The 23851-nt window shown below is 43.2% G+C and overlaps 2 protein-coding genes across 5 annotated transcripts in view; both read right to left on the bottom strand.

Annotated features, from left to right (window-relative positions):
* The window catches only part of LOC146432625 (uncharacterized), an 84551-nt gene extending 72849 nt beyond the window's left edge, over positions 1-11702 (bottom strand). Inside the window, exons 1-2 of the mRNA XM_085070082.1 lie at positions 11652-11702; positions 9533-9654 (exon numbers count right to left, since the gene is read on the bottom strand). Of these exons, the coding sequence (XP_084926208.1) occupies positions 9533-9654; positions 11652-11702 (173 nt within the window). The remainder of the gene's footprint in view (positions 1-9532; positions 9655-11651) is intronic.
* Positions 9266-23851, bottom strand: part of AGBL1 (AGBL carboxypeptidase 1) — a 263897-nt gene continuing 249311 nt past the window's right edge. For all 4 annotated transcript variants that reach the window (XM_085070420.1, XM_085070421.1, XM_085070423.1 and 1 more), the window contains exon 23: positions 9266-12158. In XM_085070420.1, the coding sequence (XP_084926546.1) occupies positions 11852-12158 (307 nt within the window). In that variant the 3' untranslated portion in view covers positions 9266-11851. The remainder of the gene's footprint in view (positions 12159-23851) is intronic.

Genomic DNA, 23851 nt, shown 5'->3' with positions numbered 1-23851 from the left:
TGTGCATAAAGTCCCCACATCAAGGGGAATTATCCCTTGACACTCAGGGGCACTGAAATCCAAGGCATTAGTTAAGTTGCTATTAATCCTTAGTTTTGACCCTCAATTTTATTTTTATTTGGCTTTGTTTTCCCTCCCTGAGTACTTTTGCTGGCCCAGCAGTGAAGTGTGCAAGTCAGATTTATACCTGTAAGTGGGGTGAGCACCTTAGCTGTGGGATTGTCCATATCTGGAGCAACTTCTTCCTCCTTAAAGACAGACAGAAACCTCATGCAGGCAGTCTTTTATGAGAGGGATAAAAAGAAGCTACTTATAGGCATTCACATGTGCTTTTATGGGAGAAGAAACTAGGGATTAAGTATGACAAAGGTTAAGGCAGATGGTTGCATGAATGTAATGAAATTTTGGCCTCTGCATGACAGCTACAAAGGACAACCTACAGCAAAGTGCTCATTATTGTCCCATGGGCCCTGGGCTTTCAGACAGGAGAGCTGCATTTTCTGCAACTGATCTGTAGCATCACCTTGTTCAAGTCACTCATCCATTTTACACCTTTTCACAAATTTTGGGAATCCTTAGGCAACCAAGAGATGAATATTCCAGTCATTTCCACTGCCCAGACCTCAGCTCTGAGCAGAGGAGAGAGCAATAAGTTTCAAAGTTTATTATTTCTTCTTTGGACCCACCCAAACTAGTAATCAGCTCTTGTTAATACAGGGGAAAATACCTGAGTTAGGGTTCAGCCTGGTGTCCTGTTAGTCCATCAGCCTATAAGGGTCTGAGATCACAAAGGAAATAGTTCTGGATCTCCTTAATTAAACACAGCAGAGTATTCATTCACGCTTTGTTGAGTGGTGTTCCTGCAAAGTGCATGAGCCATTCTGGCAAGGTAAATGTACAATTCCCTCCTCTTCCCTGCTGGAGCAGCCAAGCAGGGTCATGTCAGCCCATGAGAGAGATGTGCTGCCTTTTTGCTTGCTCCTGCTCCTGGCTGCCCATGGAGAGGCTGCCAGGGAGCTCAAGTGTGCCAGCCAGGTTTTAGCAAGCATGTGAAAATTAACAAATCTCACCCTGAGCAGGAAAGGGCAGATAATTGAGAGAATTGAAATTAAGAGAGAAGAAAAAATGAGAGAAAAAAAAAAAAAAAAGAAAAAAAAAGGAAAGAAAGAATATGGAGATGAGCCAAAAGGAAGCACTTCAAAGGCCCATAGCCTGCAGCCCACATTAACGACAACAAAAAGATGGGGCCCTTACATTTTAATCAAAGGCAATTATTTTTTTGAAAGGTATTATAACTCTGCCATGCAGGAGCTGTCCCCCTGCCCCCAGAGGTTTTGGCAAGGCAGGCTGGCAAGAAGCAGCTGGGCCTTCCTTGGCTGTCTCCATCCTGCACTGCCTGTGAGCATCAGAGAAAGGAAAGGCAGAGTGAGTTGGTGCTTCAGGAGAAATGCCTCGAGGGGAGAAGCTGCAGGAAACCAAAGGAATTAGAAACATGACTGAAATCTAAATCCCAGCTTCCTCTGGCTGGAGTCTATGAATAGTGCATGGAGGATGTGAATTTGGAGCTGAAAGGCAGCTGAATCAGCAGCAGGAGGGTGGCAATCCCAGGGCACTGGGGCAGCCAGGGCACCTGCCTGGGTGGATCCTAGTGGAGCTGGGAGGGATGTAGATCTATAGAATGGCTCATCTAGAGTGATATATTCATCTTTGAGGGAGGATACAGAGGGTAAGTGGGACCTCAAATGCCTAAAAAAGATGATTTTCTGTAATCCCTGCTCTCCATGCAGTGAAGACATCCTGCACTGCCCAGGCAGGACCCACCTGCAATCAGTGGGGCAAGTGTTCTGCACATGAGACCAACCCAAAGCTTTGCTGGGACCCTTGTTCATCCTCGTTCCCTGGCACATCTTTGTGAAGGAAAGGGAAAATGGAAAAAGGGAAAGGAAGTAGAGCAGCACAAAATCTGAGGAAGATCAGAATAAGGCTGAGTGTGCCGCAGGATGAAGAAACTGTCCTCAGGAAACAACATGTAATTGTTTCCATTAGTCTAAAAGAAGAGACAGTGAAAAGAGGAGAAAGGTTTACAAAGACAAAGCCTCGATTAAATAAAGAAAAAAGGAAAACCAGAGGAAGAATAATTCATGAAACCCTCATTTATTTACATAAAATGAAGACAAATGATGGTGTATTTAGTTGTAGTCAGAAGCTGAATTTTTCCATGGGTTTTTAAGGCAGTGCCACATGCAGCCACATGTAGCAATAGCCTGTGATTCTGCAAAATTTCCATAACAGCATGAAAAAATGAAGCCCAGAAGGAGTCACCCCTGGATTAAACTGCTTAACCTACCCAAATCTGTGCCTAGGCAGCAAGGCAATGAGGAGACATCATGTTTGGGTAGAAGAGCTGCAACTTGGAGAAAAAAAAATAAACAGCTCTTCCAAAAATGAGGTATATTCCAGCAGGTGTTAAGATGCAGTAGACAGTCTGAGAAAGAAAAAATCCAATTTTAAATGCACATTAGAAATTGCTAGCTTCTCTTCCTTAGAAACATCCAAGACATTATGCCAGTCAAAAAAAACCCCCTCTAACCCTGAACAACAGAGGATATTTCACATGTGTTTTCTGCACAGGTTGTTTAAGACTTTCAAAGGCATGCAGTGATTTTTGATAACACCTGCAGTGTTACTACAGTCTGGGCACTTTCCATAAACAAAACTCTTGGATTGTTGCAATTGCAGGCTGTTAGGAAAAGTCAACTCTCTGCAAACATCCCTTCTCAGTCCGAAATTTTAGGGCTTGCTGAAAAGTCTAATACTGCACAAAGTCAGAGTAAAGTGAGCACTTTATTCTCCCCAGAATCATACTGAGGCAAGCAGAACTTCCAGCTTCAAACAGAATATTCCTTTGCACCCAAAATCCCATTTCTGCTCAACTCCCTGCGAAGTTTGCTAAGGATCTCTTGATCCTTGTGCCAGCATTAGTCCTGATAAACCAAACATTGCTCTCTGCATAGGTACACAAAGGCAAGTGTTTCTGGAGTTGCAGCTAAAGCAACTCAGAGTTTGGCAGAGTGTGCTAACATACGACCCACAGGGGATTTGCTTTGCAAGACCAATCTAGTTTAATTTAATTTATGATCCTTCAATAGTGACAAAACTGGATGAAGGAATACTGTGTCTGGAAGCTCCACTGTCCAGTTTTAACAACCAGCCTCATTGCAAATTTGGTTTCTCTGGCATCCCCAGACTGTCAGGGCTGCACCACCACCACCCCTGACACTTGTGACAAGTGGCAAGGTAGCTCTGCGATGCTGCAAAGGACAATAAGGTTTTTTTTTTGGTTCCCTGTAGGTGCTTAAACAAGCAGCAGTGACTCTGAGCCATTTTAAGGTTTCCTCACAGCTAGCTACACTGGGAAGAATTCAGTGACCTTCAGGATATTAATAGATCCAAAGCCCCTTTGTGCCTGGGGAGTGAGGAGAGGACACTTCAGCATTTATGACCTGCAATTACTCTCCCACCCAACAGAACAGACTTTGTTGTCCGTCTCTACAACAATTACCAGGGCATGAGTGGTGTCATTTCTAACAGGGCCAGACACAAACAAGCATCCTGGTGTGCCTCTGTCTCACTGTCTCTCGGTCCCTCTGTGATGCTCAGCCTGCAGAGCTCTTCCCATCAGTGGTGTGGAGTTGCCAAGCAACATTTGTCATGTCCCTCCATGGGCCTTGCTCCTGGCTCTGTGGCAGCTCAGGCTTTGAAGAAAAGGGGTTGTTGTGCAGAGTGAAGTAACTTTCCCTCTCTCTTCTATCTTCTTTCTTCCTACCTGATGAGGTGAAAAATGAATCATTCTGAATATGACAGATCAAGTCCTGTATTGGGTTGCTCTGGGGTAAATCCCATTGAAAATTGTCTTTGGGGAATAAATTCACTGCCAGATACCAAGGGCCAGTGCCTCAGATCCAGCACACACATCCAGCATACAGCAAATATTTTTTGCATCATACACACTAGAAAAAGCAGCTAGAAGAAGTCAAACCATTATTGGCAAATAATTTATTCAGCCATAGTCACGAAGGAATTAATCTTATCCATTATTCTCAAACATGACTCAACCAATTCCTGGAAATAACACAGCTCAAGCTTCCAGCTCTGAGCTGCAAACCCTGAGATTTAAATTCTTATTTAATTCCACAGCTCTTTCCCTCTTGTTATTATGTTCAACAGTGTGCTGCTGCTGTTCGTGTGCCAATGATCCAAGGTTAGAAGGCTTAGACAGTTCAAAATGTTCTCTCCACATCAGTAAAGCTAAAAAGTACAAAGCAGCTCTTACAACTGAGAGCACTCAGGCCATCTGGCACAGTGGCTTCAGTGTGAGCTCCCTGCTCCAGGGCTCTTGGCATCTACCTGGACCTCAGCCACCAGTGAGAGTGCCTGCTCTGGTCCCAGTTCTCTCTGGGATGCATTCCCCCAGGTCACCAGTGTTCACTGTATTTAACTCTGGGGCAGTATTGCATTTTCTCAGTTATTTAAGTAAAATAATGCCCTGCAAGCATGACTGTGGGATTTCTTCTTGGGGTGGGTTAAAGCTAGGAGTCCTGTCTGAGCTGGTAGTTTAACTTCACTCAGAAGTTAACAAGGCAAGGAAATTGCTCAACAAATTATCCTTTTCCAATAGGGTGTAGATCCTGTGGGGGTTCCTGTTTCTCTACATTTACTCTGTACAGAATAATTTAGATTAGATCACAGAATCACAGGATGGGTAGGGCTGGAAGGAACCACTGGAGGCCATCTGGTCCAACCCCCCTGCTCAAGCAGGGTCCTCAAAAGAGCACCACTCAGGATTGTGCCCAGCTGGCTTTTGAACATCTCCAGGGAAGGAGAATTCACAACCTCTCTGGACAAACTGTTCCACTGCTCAGTCATCTCACAGTAAAAAAGTTCTCCCTCGTGTTCAGGTGGAACATCCTGTGTTCCAGGTTCTGCCCACTGCCTTTCATGCTGTTTCTTGGCACTAAGAAGAGCCTGCCTCCATCTCCTTGGCACCCTCCCTTCAGACACTGATAGACCTTGACAAAGTCCCCTCTCAGTCATCTCTTCTCCAGATGCCTAACTTCTAGAAAGCTTCTAGGAAGTCTGTGGAGATGAAACCTGTCTCTCATTAGTAATTCCTCAGCTAGTGTTCACCTTCCTTACAATTACTTTATATAAACCATATTTATTTCATTCTTTATGAAAAGAAAGTATCCAAAGCTTTCCTAAAGCAAAGACATATGTTATCCTCTAAGCCAATTAGCCAATAAAAGAAAGGAATTAGATCAGCTTGACAAATCCATGTTGATTCTCTTTTACCACCTTCTTATCCTATAGCAGCTAATAACTTGTTTGTTTCATAATTTGTTGAGGTTTCTCTGTATTCACTCAGCTTAGCTGGCTGATTTAAATTTCCTGGCTCTTCTTTTTTTTTTCTGTCTATGCAAACAAATACCCTACTTGCCCTTTTCAACTCTAAAGAACCCTCTTGACGTAGACGTTCTTGAAGTCCCTTCCTAACTGTTCACAGACTGTTTTCCTTGGACAACCTGCAGGGGAATTCCCTCGGGTCAAGCAGTTTGAATTCACTCACTGTAAGGGTTCTTTCATTTACACCCTTTGCTCTGACCCATTCCCATTCCCATTCCCCAATCAGTGTAACTTCTGATATATTTATCTAGCACCGACTCTTGTGGTGATAAGAGGAGTCAAAAAGGCAGTGATGATTCTAACCCTCTGAATGTGCTCTCTTTCTGTGGTACATAGTGCACACTTTTATTCCTTCTAGCATATTTATAGCATATTTATCAGATTTCTTTTTCTTCCCTTGTGTGTTTGTAGCCACCTCTAGCTCATTCTGTGCCAGGACCCTTCTGATTTGATCCACGCATGCTTTGGTATCATTCTCTTCTCATTCCTAATCTGCTGCTGCTTGAACTTTTAAAAAACAATTAATTTCTCATTTCAAGGCATTAATGAGGTCCTCACACACTTTTAGTGTTTCCCTTTTGTTCTATTCTTCCCCCTGCCTTAGGAGATCTCGTCATTGCACCTCTGCTCTAATCTCTAAGTCAGTGCTTGCTGGCCTGTATTCCTTTTTCCTTGACTCAACCTACCAATTCCCTGATGTTTCACAGCCAATTAATCCTTCTTCTGCTGTTCCTACTTTCTCTTTTCCATGTGTCTGGGAAGCTGATTAACTCATAGCTTGGTATATGTACTAAGGCTTTATATTCTTCCTGTTTAGCCCTTACACTCCTAGCCCTTGGGCAGAGACATTTCAGATGTTTACCAGATTGCTCCATTCTTCTCCCAAGTGCCTCATTTTCACCTCTATTAAATTTCCCATTTTCCCAACTCACTAACCAGCACACTGCCTGGTTCTTGGAAGACTGCTGTGCTGTAAAAAAAACCCCAAAGTCTTTTTGTCGACACTGTCTGTGCTTTCACCTCAAGGACTTGTCTGCCCCACCTGTGCCACCTTCCACAGAGACCAAAGGAAACACAGCAGCCCCTGAAAAGGAGGTGCTGGGCAGTATTTTTATTTCAGTGATGGCAGATATATGAAGGAAGCAGCAATTAATCCTTCCTGTTTGCCTTCTCTAAGGATATCAAATTGTGTTGTAAACACTGGAGATTTAAACCTCCTTGTGACCCCTTTCACCAAAAATAAATATTAATAACCCCACTTCACAGGCGGGGAAACAAACACAGAAAAGCTAAATGGCTTTTTATGGAAAAAAATGCCGAGGCAAAGGCAGGAGCTGCCAGAGCATGCACTGGAAACCATTCAGGAAAAGCCGTCAGTCAGGCTTTGAGGAGCAAGGGGGCAAAAACCAGGGTTGTGATTGCAATTACATCAGCTGGTGAGGAGCCAACCCCTCAGTGCCCAGAGCTCAGCTAGCCAAAGGCTATGGCACTTTATTGACACTGGAGTTATTGCCAAAGCATCCAAGTGATGATTGTTTTTAGTGGTAGATTTGTCTTCCCTCTCGCTGGTCCATGCATGAGCTACAAGCAGCTTAATTAAAGGCTAAAAAAGTCCCTGATGGTAAAATAGCTGCCTTGCTGTCTTTCTGGAGATCTTGCTAGACTGATAGCATGGCGTTTCTTGCTCCCTTCTCCTTTCTCTCTCACTCCCTCCCATTCTTTCACTTTTTAAAAACGAAATAAAAGAAGCTGAGAAAAGGAAAGATGAAGAAAATAACCACAAACCGCTTCATCAACAATAATATGCCACAGATCTTCCAGGACCTGTCTGAGGATGTGAGTCCCTGGAGAGGAAGCCCAAGGCCAGGAATGATCCAGGCTGAACCGTCATGAAAAGCACTCACAAAGCCCAGCGCTGAGCACACAATGCAGCGCTGAGGATACAGACTTGGCTGCCGTTTATGGAGTGGGGAATACAGTGGCAGATTTATTCTACAGCAAAGAGGGTTGTTTCTTGGTAGCACTAATACTGACACATTATCTGGGGACGGAAGAGGATGCACAAATAGGAACAATTCTCCCATTTCTCTGCCTGTGTCTCCCCCAAATGCCCCCTACTCCTATTCCCTCCTGCTCTCTTCATTCCTCTCCCTGCGCTGAGTCCTCTCCTTCCTCTCTGATTTATACCTTATTTCTTTAGCCTTGTCCTTCATCTTTTCCCAATGCAATTACATGGACAGGGTTTTTAGTTCTCCAACATTTTGCATATTATCTCCAGCTGGAGCCTCGTGTCCAGCCCTCTGTGTGAAAAACAATACAAGTGTTTTCAAACCGAGGGTCAAATCCTGCTCTCCCTAAATCAGGAGTGAAAATTTTTACCCTGTAAGGACCAGGCCATGGGAGAGGATAGGCTAATAACAGCTGCCAGGAGAGGCTTTTAAAATTATCCAGCACAGCTTAAAGAGAAATGTCCTAACAAATCATCACTGCACATCATTGAAGTAGAAAGCAGCGATGGCAACTGCCACCACACTCCTGCAGGGAGCAATTCCAGCTCCCCTCTCATCAGCTGAAATCAGTATACAGCAAACACCTGGGCAGTTTTACATCCCCATTTTTCCCCTCCTTCTTCCAAAAACACACACCTACTTTCACTACTATATTTGCCTTTTGTACCTCACAATGCAACAGAGACTGGGAGCATGAACAAATTGGTCAAGAGCACATAAGAGATCTGTGGCAAAGCAAGAAATATGAGTGTCCCAAATCGCTGCCAAACAGTGTCTGACTCAGGCTTTGCATCTCTGAGGGATGGATAGGGGCAGTGGATCTTGTCCAAGGACAGATAAGACAGGAGATAGCTCTATCAGCCACATCTCGGCTGTTTGGCAGCAGGAGAGAAGCCATGGAGGAGCAGGGCTGCTGTCTTTCCCCCTCCTTAATCTGCTTCCTGCCTGCTTCAAAAACAACCCAGTGCACGGTTGTTTATTATTATTATCACTGTTATTTTCCAGAGTGCTGTAAAACTAGGGGATAGAGCACTCTGACAGCCTCATAACAAACAGCAGATAAAACTAATTAGATTTTGTTCTTCCTTCAGTTTGCTGACTTGATTCTTTTTTCTTTTTATTGTTTAATTATTTAATTTTTTTTTTAGCCCAGAGGTTACACACACATGTATTTCACTAGACTCGAGGCAAGGCATCCTTGGGATTATCTCTGACAGGAAAGGGCTATTGTGGCCAGGAATCCCAGGAGCTGGTGAGGGGCTGAGACAGAGGCTGCAGTGTAGTGCAGGGCTCAGCACAGCATCTTCCACCCACATCATGTAAATTTGGGGGGGGAGGAAGGAGAGCACAGCCATTCACAGCCTCTAAGAGAGTCAGTGAGACAAAAACCATCAGTAAAAAAAGTTAATGTGCCTGGCAGGAGCCCAAAACTGCTGCAGCAGTGGGGACCAGGCGAGCGCCTCTGAGACACCATCTCTTGTGGCCGTTATGGGAATATTTGGCTTGAGTCTCAACCTGACAGCCTTGCTGACTCTTGAGCAACGACAAAACGGTGGCGAGAAGGGCAACTTCCCTCTCCTCCCTCCCTCCCTCCCTCCCTCCCTTTCTCCATCGGCTGTTTCCAAATTCTTTGGGATTAGCTAGCGACAGCAAGAAAAGGCACTGCTCTCACTGCTCAGCACTTAGCAGGCTGAAGTGAGGTGACGGGCAGGGGACAACGGCTCCATTCACTGGGGATACCAAACCAGAATTACAAGTGTGCAAGAATAAACAAGGCTGGAGTTAATCTAAAGTTGTTTTACACTCTGTTTTATTAAAGTCAATGCACTTCCGTTCCTCTGTGCAGAGCCTAACTCTGCTTAATTACCATGACTCAGGGAGAATTTTAATAGCGTGGAGCGCGCAGTGCACTTGGAGGAATTCTCCTGACCTCTAGAGGTCTGTCAAAAGAAGAGGAGCATCTGCTCCCTGGAAAAATTCCTGGGAAAAAAGGGAGGCAGCCCACAAAACTTCTTCTCCTGGAGTCATCCAGGTGCCATTCCCAAGGGTGGGTTACCCACCTGTCCTGCTGCACTTCCTGAGCAGCAGCCTGAGCACCCTTGGGCTGGGGGTTCTCCTGGCCAATGCCTTCTGCAGCAGCCTCACTACTCACTGACAAGTTGTTTGGCACAGACATGGGATGCTGCCAGGGAGATTGACCAGGTTTTTCATACTGCACTTTCATGCAGGTGTGGTCATGTGCAAGGATGCTTTGCTCCCACCTCAGCTGCTGCATTTGGATCCCAAAACACTGAAACACCCTTTGTCATCTCCCTGCCTCCTGCAGCTCCAGGCACAGGGATCTCTGACATGGTGGTGCTGCTCACACACATTGGGCTCCAAAAACACATGGAAGACACATCTCTGCTTTTATTACATTATGACAACTCTCACACAGTGTAGTCACCAGGGCAGAATTTTCCCGCTGAACTGAATTCCTCATATCTTAAAAAAATTGAGAATGAAACAGCTGGAAAGCTAAATATTATTGCCAAAATATTGGTATCTCATTAAGGAAAATGCTGATTTAAGGAGATTTTTTTTCTTTGCAATATGGTGTACCACTGGCAAGCCTTGGTAAGCACCCTTCAGCTACTCTTGTGGCAGTGTTGGTACAGAAAGCACTGTGGGTGTAAACATGCACATTTACAGACACAGATAGGTACAACAGTATTTTTTACCCTGTGTCCCAGGGATGTGCTAAATGCTGAAAATCCCACAGTGTGGCTTTTGTATGCAGCAGTCAGGACATAGCACACTATCAAGTTCTTGTCCTGCCTAGAAACATTGGATTTTTAAGTTAATTATGCACATATATTGTTTCCTTATTAATAAAATTTGGAGCAGTATTATACAAACTATTATAATGGGAACACCTGTTTCACCTATTCTGTGTCCCTTCCTGTGAGCCACCCTTTTATTAAAATTCAGTATTGTGTGCAACAAGCTGCACGCTAAACCAAGCAGAACAGGACATCTGTACAGAGGCACACACCACACCTAATGAATTAGTTTGGGCTAAGAAGCTCAGCTTCTAAGGACCCAAGCTGCCTGTCTTTTGAGCAGCATCCTAAAGAAATAGAGACACAGGGAACTCTCATGTGCCAGTGAAGACTTTAAAATGCACAGATACTGAAAACTGAGCAGGACTGCAAGAAGCTTTTTAACTAAAGAGCAACCTCCTGCTGGAAAATATTGTCTAGGTAGTCTGAAGGGTGTTCAGAAACACATCAGAGCCTTTCTTGTTCTGCACTAGGAATTCTCTTCACAAACAGCATAAAACCAGAAAGATGACATGGTGCTTTTAATCATGCATCAATATTAATAATAATCATCACTGGTAATCACTGGAGTCCTTGCAGGCGGTAATGCTACAACACACTGTACATTCATCCTTGTCCTTGAGCCTCACACAGCAGTGACAGAGTTGGGAGCCTCTTGCATCATAAAATCAGTTCCATCTGGATTCAGGGCAATTCCCCGTTTGCAGCAGCAGAGTCTAAGACACGTGAGAAGATCAGGCAGTGAGAAGTGTGAGATGAAGTGACATGGCTTCATGCTTTAGGGACACAGGGCACATGTGTGGGTTTTCAGTCTGTGCTAGATTCTCAGAAAATGGGAGGCAATTTTAGGAGAAATCTAATTTTTCTCCATTTGGGGATTGAAGACACTAGTCTGATGGATGCCTGGGCTAAATTCACTCCTGGATATTGCCACCATCACTAATCTATTTGTGAATTTAGCCCAGGTTTCCAGAGGATCATTATGTATTGTCACTGCTGCCTTCCTTTCTGAGGCACATTGGAATTCCCATGCTGCTGCTGAGATATAACCAGTTTAGAAACATGCACAGCCTGACTCAACCTGTTGAACACACTGTAAAAATTCTGATCAGACAGAAATCAGAGACATGCTCTACAGCTCATGAGAAATGAATGGCAACAGAGAGCTCTGGTGAAAGGCATCAATAACTGTCACTTCTCCAGGCAAAGGCTGCCTAAAGTCAGAAAAAGAGAATCATCTCCGATTTTGTGGCCTCAAAATACTATTCCTTAGGTCAGTCTGTATGAAAACATGTCCTAGAGGCAGCCATGACACGGTGGATTATATTTAGGAATGGATGATCTCACAGAGTCCCACCTGGGCCAGTGGCCTCTCGCTCTCCCTGGTGTACAAAGCAGAAGGAGTCATCCTTGGTGGGTGTATGTATACAAATTACACAAACATACAGTCAATTTTCCATTTGGAACTGGAGCAACACATCTGGGGAGGATGCTGAAGCTGGAAAACAGGCAAACATGAGCAGTGACCCATTTTCTTGTGGCTCTGCAGGTCCTTGTTCACACAGGACTGCTCTCAAACCCACTGTAGACCCCCAGTGCTGCAGAGCCCAGAGGAAGAGCTGCACTATTGGGTGCTGGCTGGCTGGAAATGTAGAGCTCCCTCAGGGCTCTGCAGCTGCATGTCTGTCCTGTGGCTGCTCCCTCATCTTCTGTCTCTCCTTCCACCCACGAGAGGCACTCCTGGATCTCTTGCTCTAGCTCCAAGAACTCCTCTTCACCATCACAGCTGCTGGCAGTGTCATAATCAATCTCTTCTGCACAGGGAGGTTCATCATCAGACTCCAGGCTGCTGTTGCTGCACCTTCTGCAGAAAAATCACAAGAGAGACTGGATGTCACCAAAGGAGGGAGTGTTCTTGGGAGAAGAGCAAGCAACAGGGAAATGCTTTTTTTGGGTTCAACCTTGGCTCTGATAATAAGGGATGAGGTGGCACTAAGCAAGCTCCAGTGTGTCTTTTTGTCTGTCTCACCAATGAGAGGGATAAAATGAGGAGTAGTACTTACTGACCTCTCAGGAGTAAGGCATTATTATTCCTATCAGTATTACTGCTATTGCTTATACAGAAGCAGAGTGCTTTACATACAGACAACACCATTCTTGCCTTGAGGCACTTACAATGTTAAAGAAGCTGAAATATAGCAGAGAAGAAAGTATTCAGTTTCCAGAAGGTTGCTGGTTTAATCATCATCCCCCTTGCTGCAGTTCCACATTTAGTGTAAGACCTAATTAATCCAGGTGGTTGAAGTGCTTTGGCATCTTTTCCTGCTGTTCTGTGCAAGCTCAGAGCTCTGCTAACAAGAGGCAGCACAAACGAAAAACTGAGCCTCTTGGATCTTCAAGCACACTGACTCCAGGCCAGGTAGAAACACCTGGAGTGGCTGTATTTTGGGAAGAACTTGGAAAGGCTTTGGTAGCATGACTTCCTGAGGAAGAGCCAAATCCAGAGTCAAGCCTGAATGGCTGAGGAAAGACTCTAAGTGGATGTCACAGCCATGTCACCTGGCTCTCAGAAAGGCAGGTTGCCCCACCTTGGCCTCCTGCCATTTACTCAAAGGAATGGCCACAGTCTTTCCTCACATGCCCACTTTCAATGCTCACTGCATTAGGTTTGCCTGATGCAATATTTATGGCAGAAATATGACCACTAGACTGGTAGTCTTTCTCCTCCCAAGCTGCCCACATCCCATGTGGCCTTTAGCCCATGAGGGCAACTGGGTAATTTTTTGAGACCAAAAGGAAGCCTGTGATTTGAGTGCTGTCTGTGTCAGAGTCTGGATGAAATGGGGGAACAGATACTGCCTTTTTCACCTCCAGGTCAATGCTCTCGATCAAACTCAGAGCAGGGGAATGTATTGCTTTAGGAGACTGGGAAAGGAATAATAATATTCCACCTCTGGGCCAGAGTTTCTAATTTGTCCCGAGTTGGGAAGAATAAATGTCTTGGCAGATGGAGAACACACAGCTTTAATGTGTGGTCTGCTCATTTTCATGTCAGTAACCAGAATAATCTTCCAGCTCTCAGCTGTTTCACAGCAGTGCCAGCAAGTGAGGTTTCAGAACATACCTAAGGTGTAAAGTATTGCTTTTGGATGTATTGATCCCTCCCCTCTTCTGCACTCCAAGAAAGGTGTAAGATTTTCCTAGGACTGAGACTCCAGATCTTAACTGCATACAGGCTACTCTGCAGCAGAAACAAGCAGTGTCAGCCCACATCTCTCCTTCTCTGGCTGATCTCTGGCTTAGTTTACTTCAAAGGCTGGGTATAAAGGATTTTCTGAAAGCTTAATAGAGCTGTACAGCTTAAAAATAAATAAAAGAATAATTATGCACTTTTACAGTTTCTGGCTCTACTTCAGTCTGCTCAGAAATCTGGGTCAGGGAGAACTCATACTGAAAATGAGGATGTGACATGAAGCAAAACAAACAAACCAGGACAATCCTCCCAGCACAAACAGCCACAGCAGTGGTCCCAGCTGAGTCTGACCAGTGGGTTTGATTTCTTCTTTTATTTTTTTCATATGCAGGCATGGCATGAATTACCATGATACTGAGTACCTATGATAATGTTCAAAGCTGACTAAACCCAGGGGAACCAGAATTTTCATTTATAAGCACTGCTCTTGCAGATTTGCAATCAAAAAGAACCAAAGCATACCTACTTTCAATATTGCACTTGTACATTGTGAAGGAGCTGCTAATGCCATTGGGACAGAACATAGCTGTTACCCAGCTCACTGATATTTTACAGATGGAACTGTTTGCAGCCTAGGAACTGAAGGTCAAACATTTGCATTAACAGGATAATTGGGGGGGAAAAAGTCCCTATTATTACTGAAATCTGGGAAGTGAAATAACAGGATCTTCTGAATTTTTCAGTAATTTAAGTGATCTTAGGACTGTGTTTCTGACGAAAAGGAGAAAATGCCTCCTACCACAAAAACACTTTGCTAGTGAAGGGAAATCTGGAAGACAACAAACAGAGAATGAAAGACCAAAAACCACATTACAAAGCAATGCAAATGGGCTGATTGCAAGCAGCAGGTTCTTCTGAAAGAGGAGAGGTGGCAGCATGTGGCACGTGGCAGAGCCAGCCAGTGCCACCAACCAAGTGCCAGTCCTTGCATGTGCTTCTCCACGCCACAGAGTTCAGCTCCTCCCATGCAAATGGTACATGGAAATGAATAGCAATGCCAACATCTAGACTGTTGCATTCTTCCCCGAAAGAGTTTTGAGGGTTTGTTTGTTTATTTTTTATCTGATCTTTAAAAGTCGCAGAAGCACTCACCACCACCCACCCTCCTCCCCAAAAAACCCCAAAACAACAAACAAACAAAAAAAACCCTGAGACAAAAAACCAAAAGCAAAGCAAAACACAACAAAACAAAAACCTACCCAGGAGACATGAAACAGATTTATCAAAGAATAATGATGTTGTCTTACAGAAGGTAAACAAAGAGGAAAACCAATGACACTACATTATAGAACTCCAAGACAAATATAGACTATGAATACCACTGAACATGAACACAGCACAGAAGAGAGGGGGGAAGGCTGGTAATATATGCTACAGCCAACTGTGCCCCAGCTATCACAATAAAACATGTACACATTTGGTTGATCTTCAAAACCTACAGCCTCGTAGCCCTCATCTATTCCAGCTGATGGGAGCCACAACAGCAATTTGCAAATTCATGATGTGATAAATAGAATTTCTTTGTTTTGATTTTTAATTTGCATATTTACTCAGATATGACTTAATCTTAATTAGCTCTCCTTTTCTACGTGGGTGTGTTTTTTTGTTTGCTCCGTTTTGGAAAGCAAGCAAGATTTGGTTCCCTGTGAAATAGTTCTGGGGGTTTTTGCTGACTTAATGGGAGGAGAAGGAGAAGGGAGCTCAGTGCCTCCTTGCATAACTGGAACTTTGTGGTGTGGCTGGAAAACACTTCTTTCAGGTGCCTATTGTCAACCCCTCATTCTGAGTCAGCCTGCTAGGTCACAGCTGGACAGAAACCTCTCAAGTCAGCTGCCCTGCTGAGCCACACCTCAGAGCAAACACTCTGTAGCTGAGCAGATAAACTACAGCTACACATTGTCCATGGGGATGAGTGGCAACCTCTCCTCCATACACAATTCTCATCCACTTTTACACGCCCTCCCAGGGAATGCAGAAAACTACATCTTTCCCAAGTAGTTTCGCGAGATTTTTCACTACCATTTTGCTTGCGTGGCAGGTCACTCTCTCTCTCTCTCTGTGTTTTGCTGGCTGGCTCAAAATAGAACATTTCATTTTTCCTGCTGGAAAGGATGGACACTGACAACTGTCCCTCTCAGGGAATCTGTGACTATTGTTCAGGGTTCTGCTTGACCTTCTCTTGACAGACCTTGCAGTTGCAGTGCATTACAGAAGGAAGTGGAGCATTTCATTTTTTTTTCTCGTATTGCTCCTCTCACTCTTGAAATTTGTTGCAGCCTTGCCAGGGAGAAACTGGAATTGGGGGGAGGTTAAATGCATCACATAAAAAGGAGGCAAAAAGATGAGGCTGGAGACAATTGCTGGTCATGGACACACCGATGATTCTCTCTGAAGGATGTACTGACAAACAAGCAAATATGTCCTCAGTTTCTCTCTGCAGTGAAAAATAACCTCCCAGCATAACCACCCTGTCTGTAACCCTATTTTCTCCTTGTGTTAAACCTTCTCTCCATCATGGTATGTCCCAATCCTTTGGAAGCTGCCCAAAGCAGGGATGTGGCTGTGTATAATGAGCCAAGCACATCTCTGATAAAGTTCATAGACTAAATAAGGCAGGAAACGGCTTTACTGAAATTTTTGAAGAGATGAGACATTCTTGTGTGTGAAGAGAAATCAGAAAAAATATTTAACTCTAATTAAACAGGCCAAGTTCTCGGTAGTTACAGCATTCACCTGAAAGAAGTGTGCATTTTCCCCCACTCAAACAGGGACTGGAGACCCCAGAAAGCTCCCTGACCACAATTACCACCAGGGCAGAAAGGGAATTCCTCATTCTTTTCCAAAGAAGTTTTACCTATTTTATGAATAGTTACCAGTGCTGCTAAATAAAATGTCCTGCAGCTTTTAAAGATATGCTGCCTTCTCCACAGTGAATTGGAATTGCCTTGCCCTTCTGGCTTTTTGACATTAAAATTCCACCTACATCACCAAACATAGAGGGGTGTGTGGTCTTGCACAGTTTTGCTTTTGAGGAAACCATATGTTTTATTAAAAGCAGGAGCACTGCTTCTGAAGGCTTGTAATGAATCTAAAATGAACCTTAAGCAGACGCGTTTGCAGTAATCCCAGAGTACAATTCTGCCTTTAATTGCTTCATAAAGTAGTATTTTAGGACATAAATGAAACAACTATGATGCTTTCAGGTAATTACACCTGTAAGAAATACAACAAAGCAGCAAGATGCCAGCAAAGAAGGGCTTTAATCTGCCCTTTGTGTCTGGATTCAGTTGCTGCAAGGTGCGTTGCACACCTTGTAATGACTTTCTAATTTCTCCTCTGCTGTTCAGCAGCTCCCCAGACAGCAGCCTGGCACCCTCCTGCCTGAGAAACACCAGACAAGGCTCTGTTTAGTCCCTGACCTCACCGAGGGAGGAGATCAGCTCTGTACTCACAAAAGATGACTCCACATTTAAGAGCTATTGCTTTCCCCTCCATTGTCGCTACACAGCCAACGCTAATGATGTTAACTCTGCAGACTCCCGAGAGACTTCCCTTCCCAAAGACTCTTTGACAAGGACTTTTGCATCACACAACATCTCCTGAGAAAGTCCAAGGCAGTGCCAGGTGCCCTGGCTTTCAGCCCACCACGGCCCATCCTTTCACCAGCAACATGAACATAATTAAACACGGCCTTGAATTCTGTTTGCTGTGGCTGAGAGATGTTTGGTCTTGTTCTCAGCATGGGTTGGGTTTTGTATTTTTTTTTTTTGCCTTTTTTCCTTCCTGCCGCAAATAACCAAGAGAAAGGTGTAATTCATTGCTAAGGCTCGAACTAATTAGTTTTTCAGAAGTTCCCAGGCTAATTGTAGACTGCAATATTTATAATTGATTTGGCCAGATTAGAAATGGGTGTCTGGTGCACCAGTTAGATAAGTAAGGGGCAAACGGGTTTTATTTAGAAGAGAAGGGAAGACAGCTTGTAAATAAAAGGAGAGCACAGAGGCAGGAACAGGCTGACTCCTGGCCAATACTGTCCCCTAATGTTCATTCAGGCTTGCAGCAATTTAGCCCTAGGTCAGCATTTTACTTGCACCCACCATAAAGTGTTATTCTCCTCAGGAATGGCTGTCTCCAGTGTTCTCCGTGGTGAGGAGGTGGTGATGGTGCTGCAGGAGCAGAGAGGTGTTGGGGACACAGCTCCCATCACACGTGGCTGGGAAATGGAAATACCTTGTACCAACACGGAGAACTGCAATTTAATTGAATTACACCATGCCATTGGGACGGCTTTGATCTTTCCGTGAAAGACGATTTTGCAGAGAGGACAAGAAGGAGTCTTTGTCCCATCTGAAGGGTGCCTGACATGACATGACATTGCTGGATTCCAGGTATCTCAGCTCAAATCCAGGCGTGCTTCTAATGCTAACCAACAAAATTCACACAAGCTGGTTGTCAGACTGGCAGGATGGGAAAAGCTGCTGAGAAGCCAGAGGCTGTGGATTCAGTCTTATGAACAATCATTAATTTCCTCCTAATGGAGGACCAATCTATATATCAGTGCAGGGCAAACACTGCATCTTTAGCATTCTTATAGCTGTAGGCTTGTAAGCATTAATAAAACCCACTGACTTGAACAGATACAAGTCAGCCACGAAATGAAGCTCTGGCAGTTGCTGCAGACCCCAAACATAATGAGTTTTTCTTCTCTCACCTTTAAAATGTTCTTAGGTTTTGTCTCTTTTTTTTCTTTAAATACATTCACATTTCAGCACAGGAAAACAGCATCCTGTGTGTGCTCTAGGAACAATTTGCGGAATATTTGTTTTGGTTTGTGATGAGGTTTTCTTTCTCATAGCACAATACCTGGCCTGGACAAAACATTAATAATTCTGGTAATCTTCTGTTTTTAAGGGCAGATATGAACAGAACAGCTGCATCCCCATCACCACTAACAAGCTAAACCTGGCTATGAGTAAAATTTCCACTTATTATGGAGAAGTTTTTTATACATGAACCTGAGCATGGAAAACTCTGGCTTTACCTCCACAGACATACCACCAACCTGTTAAATTTTGGTCACACCAAACAAGTTTAGCTGCTCCACCCAAGCTGGGGGAGCAGCTCATTCATCCAAAACTGGCATCCAGTACCAGCTCCTGTTCCAATTCCTTGGCAATATGAGATATGCCTGAAGAAAACTTGAGACCTGACTGCCCATATCTATATGGCATTATGATTTTGACATTTGGGCCAAAATCCATGGCACCAGAGCTCAAGCCCTGGGACACAAATTTTAAGAAAGTTGAAGAACTTTATAAGAAGCGTATGTGATATGTTTGTGTGATATATTCAGGCACTGTTGGGAAACTAAGGTTTATAGTGTCGTGGGAAGGCAAACACCAAATCTTGCTTTTTAGATCCATATTACCCTACAACATGGGGTTTATTTAAGGGATGGTTTAATATCAAGTCCATTGTGATCTTGTGACACTCATTAAAAATGAGATATACTCACAGGAAATAAAAGATGGCCAAGGCAAAATAGATGGAATAATATCCATCCACCAGGCAGCACAATCAGTGGCTTGGATTTAGAATTTAAGGATCAGAGGAAGTGCTTCAAAAACAGGTGAATTTTTGCTTTCCACAGATTAAGCTTCCTGTGGATATATGAGCAGTCAAGTCCCCTTGTATGGGAAGATATTTACTGAGACTACCAGAACTCATTAGGATACTAAATAATAAAAGAGTTGCTGAAAATATCATTTTGAAAGTGTTTGGAAGCTTTTCTCACAGTGTCTCTATCTCAAGAAATTTCTTCTCAAAAAGATAATCATGTTATTGATGATACTTAGCAGTCCAGCCAAAGTAATACAGGAAGATTATTGGAATCCTTGTAATTGCTTTTAGATGCTTCCAGTAGTTGAGATATTGGCACTGCACAGGGGAAAGAAATGTAGAAAGATTTTGGCTTAGATGCAAAAAAATTGTACTGCTGAGGATAAAGAATGTAAAGGCAGGCAGGTTCTCCTGAGTTCCTGTTTCCCTTGGTGCTCTTTCACATAATTCCACTCACTCTATCCAAGTTTTATAATTGGTTCTATATATTTAATATCAAAAGTCCAAGTTTCATATGTATATATCCCTTAGTTCTCTCTGAGAGACTTAAAGGATTTGGGATTTTGAGAGCAAAATGTTTTAAGATGGTCAAGACATGTCTAGGCTGTGCCTTAGTTACATATCTGTCCTATGTGCAAAGTATTTTTTGGGTCAGATAACTTCACATGCAAATATTTGTTTGCACAGCAGATAACAGACAGATATCTAATTACTCGACTGAACCAATAATTGCTGTAAATTACTCAATTCCAACCACTACACCCCGTGAAAGAGAAAGAAACCTCTTCCTTGCTAGTTTTTCTTCATGAAAATGCATTTTTAGCTGATACCCACTCTGATGTTTCAGAGAATCCATGACAGAGGTGTGTATATATATGTATATAAATAAGTTTAAATAAGCACATAAATACATCACCATCCCTTATTTACCTTTCCTTAAAGACAGCTAAATTTTATATATAAATAAATAAATAAATAAATATACACATACACATTATACACTCACATTCAGACACCCACACATGCACAGTTATATGGTTTGCTCTGCATTCAGAGCACAATTTTCATTACAAGACCCAGGAGGTCTCAGGAGATGCTTCTACAACTCCCTGAGAAATAACAATAGGTGATCACCTAACCTTGATGCTGTTGCATTCAAGAGGAAGCAACCTGAGGGAAAGAGGTGGTTGTGACCAGAGCAAAGCAATTCTATAGCTCCAGTCCTCAGGTGAGTGTTGAGAAAGCAGGAGTTCACCTGAAAGGGAAATTAGACCATCTGGGTAGGACTTGTGATTTATTAGGATGGTCAAGAGGCAGGCAGAAATGGTTGTCCAAAACATCCAGTGTTATCATCAGCTTTTCGACAGCTTAAAGCAAGACTGTGGCAACAGTCAAGATCTTGGATCCTCAGTAAGGAAATAAAGACATTTTCCTATTCCACGTGGACCTGACTCATTCTTGTACCTCCTAAAGCAAGGAATACCCATTTTAGAAACCCCCCTGCACAGATCTTTTTCTTTCACAATCGTGTGCTTCAAACGGATAAACAACAGGTGGGGCTAAAAATATTCAACTCTGGCAAAGAGAAGGATTCTTGTTCTAAAACACCCAGAGAGGGGACAGGGCATGGCACCACATGGAGTTCAACTGCTGTTTTTCCACCGAATTCTGCTTTTAAGGAAAGGTTTCAGACAAATCTCAGCTTCAGCTTAAGGGTGATGGAAAACTATTCTTGTTGAGGCCAACATGATGGCAAAGCCCTGAAACCTAAGATGTTCCAGGTGATGAATATCAGTCAGCATGGCCACCTCTCAAAGTAACTTCATCCCTGAAAGGTCTTATGTTATCACAGATTTCTTGGAATGGATCCAACACAAATCTGCAAAGTCATAATCCCCCTAAAAGTTATGTATCCTATTCAGGGATGCTCATCATAACTGATCTGAGAAACCTCCTGTAGTGTAAAAAGTTCTGAGACTAATATGAAACTTTTGTTCTCTCATCCTTTCCTGAAGAGAACAAATATGTTTAATCAATATTATAGTTAGGGGAGGAGACAGAGGGACTCTGTGTGTACCCATAAGAATGAAAGGCAACAAGGGCAAGGTCACAGAAATCTATTTTGCTTTTAAAGCAAATTGAAATGGGGTTTATAGCAGAAACATTTGATGAAGTATGTGTGATCATAAATAATCAATAATAGATCCAGCTTAAAACTTCAGCCTCTGCCCTCATCCTAAATCTCTTCTCAGACATAATGAGATTCAGATAAAACAAATCTCAACACTCATGTTCAATATATTTCAAAACATTCTGATCAATTATGTTTTTAACACCATATGGAACCAAATCCAAAACCTTGCTTAACCTCGCTCATTACATAGCTGATTTGCATATGCTTTGGACTTCATTAAGGACAACAAAAAATGTCATCTACTGCATATGAAAGTGGCAACTCTTGCTAATTCCCTGATCTTGCCAAAGCCCCGCCAGATGTTTCATGAAGAATAGCAAATATTTCATTATGTTCTCCCTGCTTCCTAAAATTTGTCTGTCAGGAACTGCAAGGATGAACAAGAAAAACAACAGGCATGGAGAGCTGACAAAAACATGAAGCATCAGTTTCAACCTATTTCAGAGCTCAAACAGGGTTTTAAAGGGATTCTTTGTGCCAGAAGGACATTCCAGCCAGGAACATATGACTCTCAGTAAACAGAGGAAAGGGGAAAAACAAGGACCATTTGCTCTGATCTAAGGAGACAGCATTGCCTTGCAAAAAGAACAGAGTAAAGCACATATAAAAGTTGCCATTGCTGTTTGTTGCACAATAGATCTCCAAATTCTTTTCTGTGTTCCTGTTGTAGGTATTTAATAATGTTTCACCTGTATAACAGGGAGATGCAGTTTACAAATGCATCCATTTGTAGCTTGTAGCATCCATCAACTCCCAGCAGGGAACAATTTTTAAAATCACTGTTAACATGAGTATTTTCTGAATATTTTATAAAAATCAATTTTCAAATGCCTGCCAAAATATTCTATGTGTTTTACCTGCAAGTTGCAAATAGATTTTCTTTCTTATTCTGTATGTGAATATGTGTGTCTCTATTTATATATGCTTACATAAATTCTTAAAAGAATACTAGCACACCACAGAAGCAAGCATATTCTGAGTGAAAGCTGAAGCAACATAAACTGACAAAACTCTTCATTTAATTAGGGTAAGACATGTATTTGGATGGATGGGGCAAATTATAGCACAGCTTGCAGAGCAGTGAAACAATCACTTTATAGAGAACCACCCTGAGCATTTAACGTCACTCTCTGATTTACAGCTAAAAATGATAAAAGGTCAGTTCTTGTGTGCAAAGTAAGTGACTGAAAAAATATGTCAGGCTGTACATCAAAGGAAAATTGAATCATGGGGGTGAAACACATGGGTTTGAGAGATACAGGTTCTGTACTTGGTGGGCTCACAGTCAGTGTGAGCAAACTGCTTTTCTCTCTTTGCCCCAATTCCCCAACAATGTGGACACAGAAGGCTCAATCCCTCCACCTGTCTGGATGGCAGAGCCAAGGTGTGTCTGAAGCCTTCCATCACCTGTTTAGTCTAAATGAGGGTGCAGAGCTGTTTAATTGCCTCTTCTACATACATGCCCTTCTCTCCTCTGAAAGCAGTGACAAAAAGGGTGCTTAACCTCCCTGAGCAAGGTTCAAGAAGGTGCTAAACTGTGCTGAGTTTGGTCCAAGAACTCCTCTCAGCAAACCAAGACTTCAGTAAAGTAGCGAGTTTCCAGATCCATTAGGGACAGAAGTCAGTGTTCCTGATTCTGCCAGACAGGAATCACGAGTTTAGCTGGAGGAATGATCAGGGTGTAGAACTCCTGCTGGCATCAGGAAGAGAGAGAGGTGCTCAGTGACACCAAGGATTAGCTGCCAGACCATATTTTGAAAGAGAAATGCTGTAATTCTTGCAGTACTGAAAACAACTAATGTCATAAAAGTGAAGGGGAGATTATTTAGATGGGAAAGAAACAGCCTCAAGCTGCCAGATTTTCTGTGCCCACTGTGGCCTCTGATTTTAACTTGCCCAGCAATCCTGGCTGCCAAATCCAGCTCAAGCAAAGAAAGGCTGAGGACTTGTGCATGCTGCTTCCACTGGACCTGAAAACCTCATTAGTCACGAAATCTTGTATTTCCTGGCATTTGCCTTTGCGGTTATCTTTTCCTAGCTCCTCATTTTGTCTATGCTTCAGAAAGCTGCTTATTGCACCAAAATTAAGTGGCATCTGCTCTTCCCATGGTGGATTTCATCTTCCAGGAATGGAAACACCAGGAAAAGACCAGGTTGTGCGTTGTTCTGGCTCATGAATCGTCCCCAAGGCATGGAAAGAGGCCACAAAAATTATGTTTTCCAGTTCAAGAAGCACAAATCCAAGTGCTAGAATATACACACTGCACAGAGGGGATGCATTTGGGAAGGTTATATTCATGGATACATACAGGGTTCTTGACTGATGTGTTCTGTGATAGAACCTCTTTTCTTGTTCCTTCTCCACCAAATCATGATGGCCTCATTTTCTCCACAGCCCTTTCTGCTGCACCAGCACCAGGAACACAAAACCCCTTAAAAAACTCCTGGATGCTGCTGAGGGACCCATGCTCTTGGGATGATGAAGAAAATA

Source organism: Lichenostomus cassidix, chromosome 10 (genome assembly GCF_008360975.1).
Source record: "Lichenostomus cassidix isolate B80296 chromosome 10, HeHo_3.0, whole genome shotgun sequence".
Lineage (NCBI taxonomy): Eukaryota > Metazoa > Chordata > Aves > Passeriformes > Meliphagidae > Lichenostomus > Lichenostomus cassidix.
The sequence above is the reverse complement of the archived record's forward strand: the minus strand, read 5'-3'. Positions and strand labels throughout refer to the sequence as shown.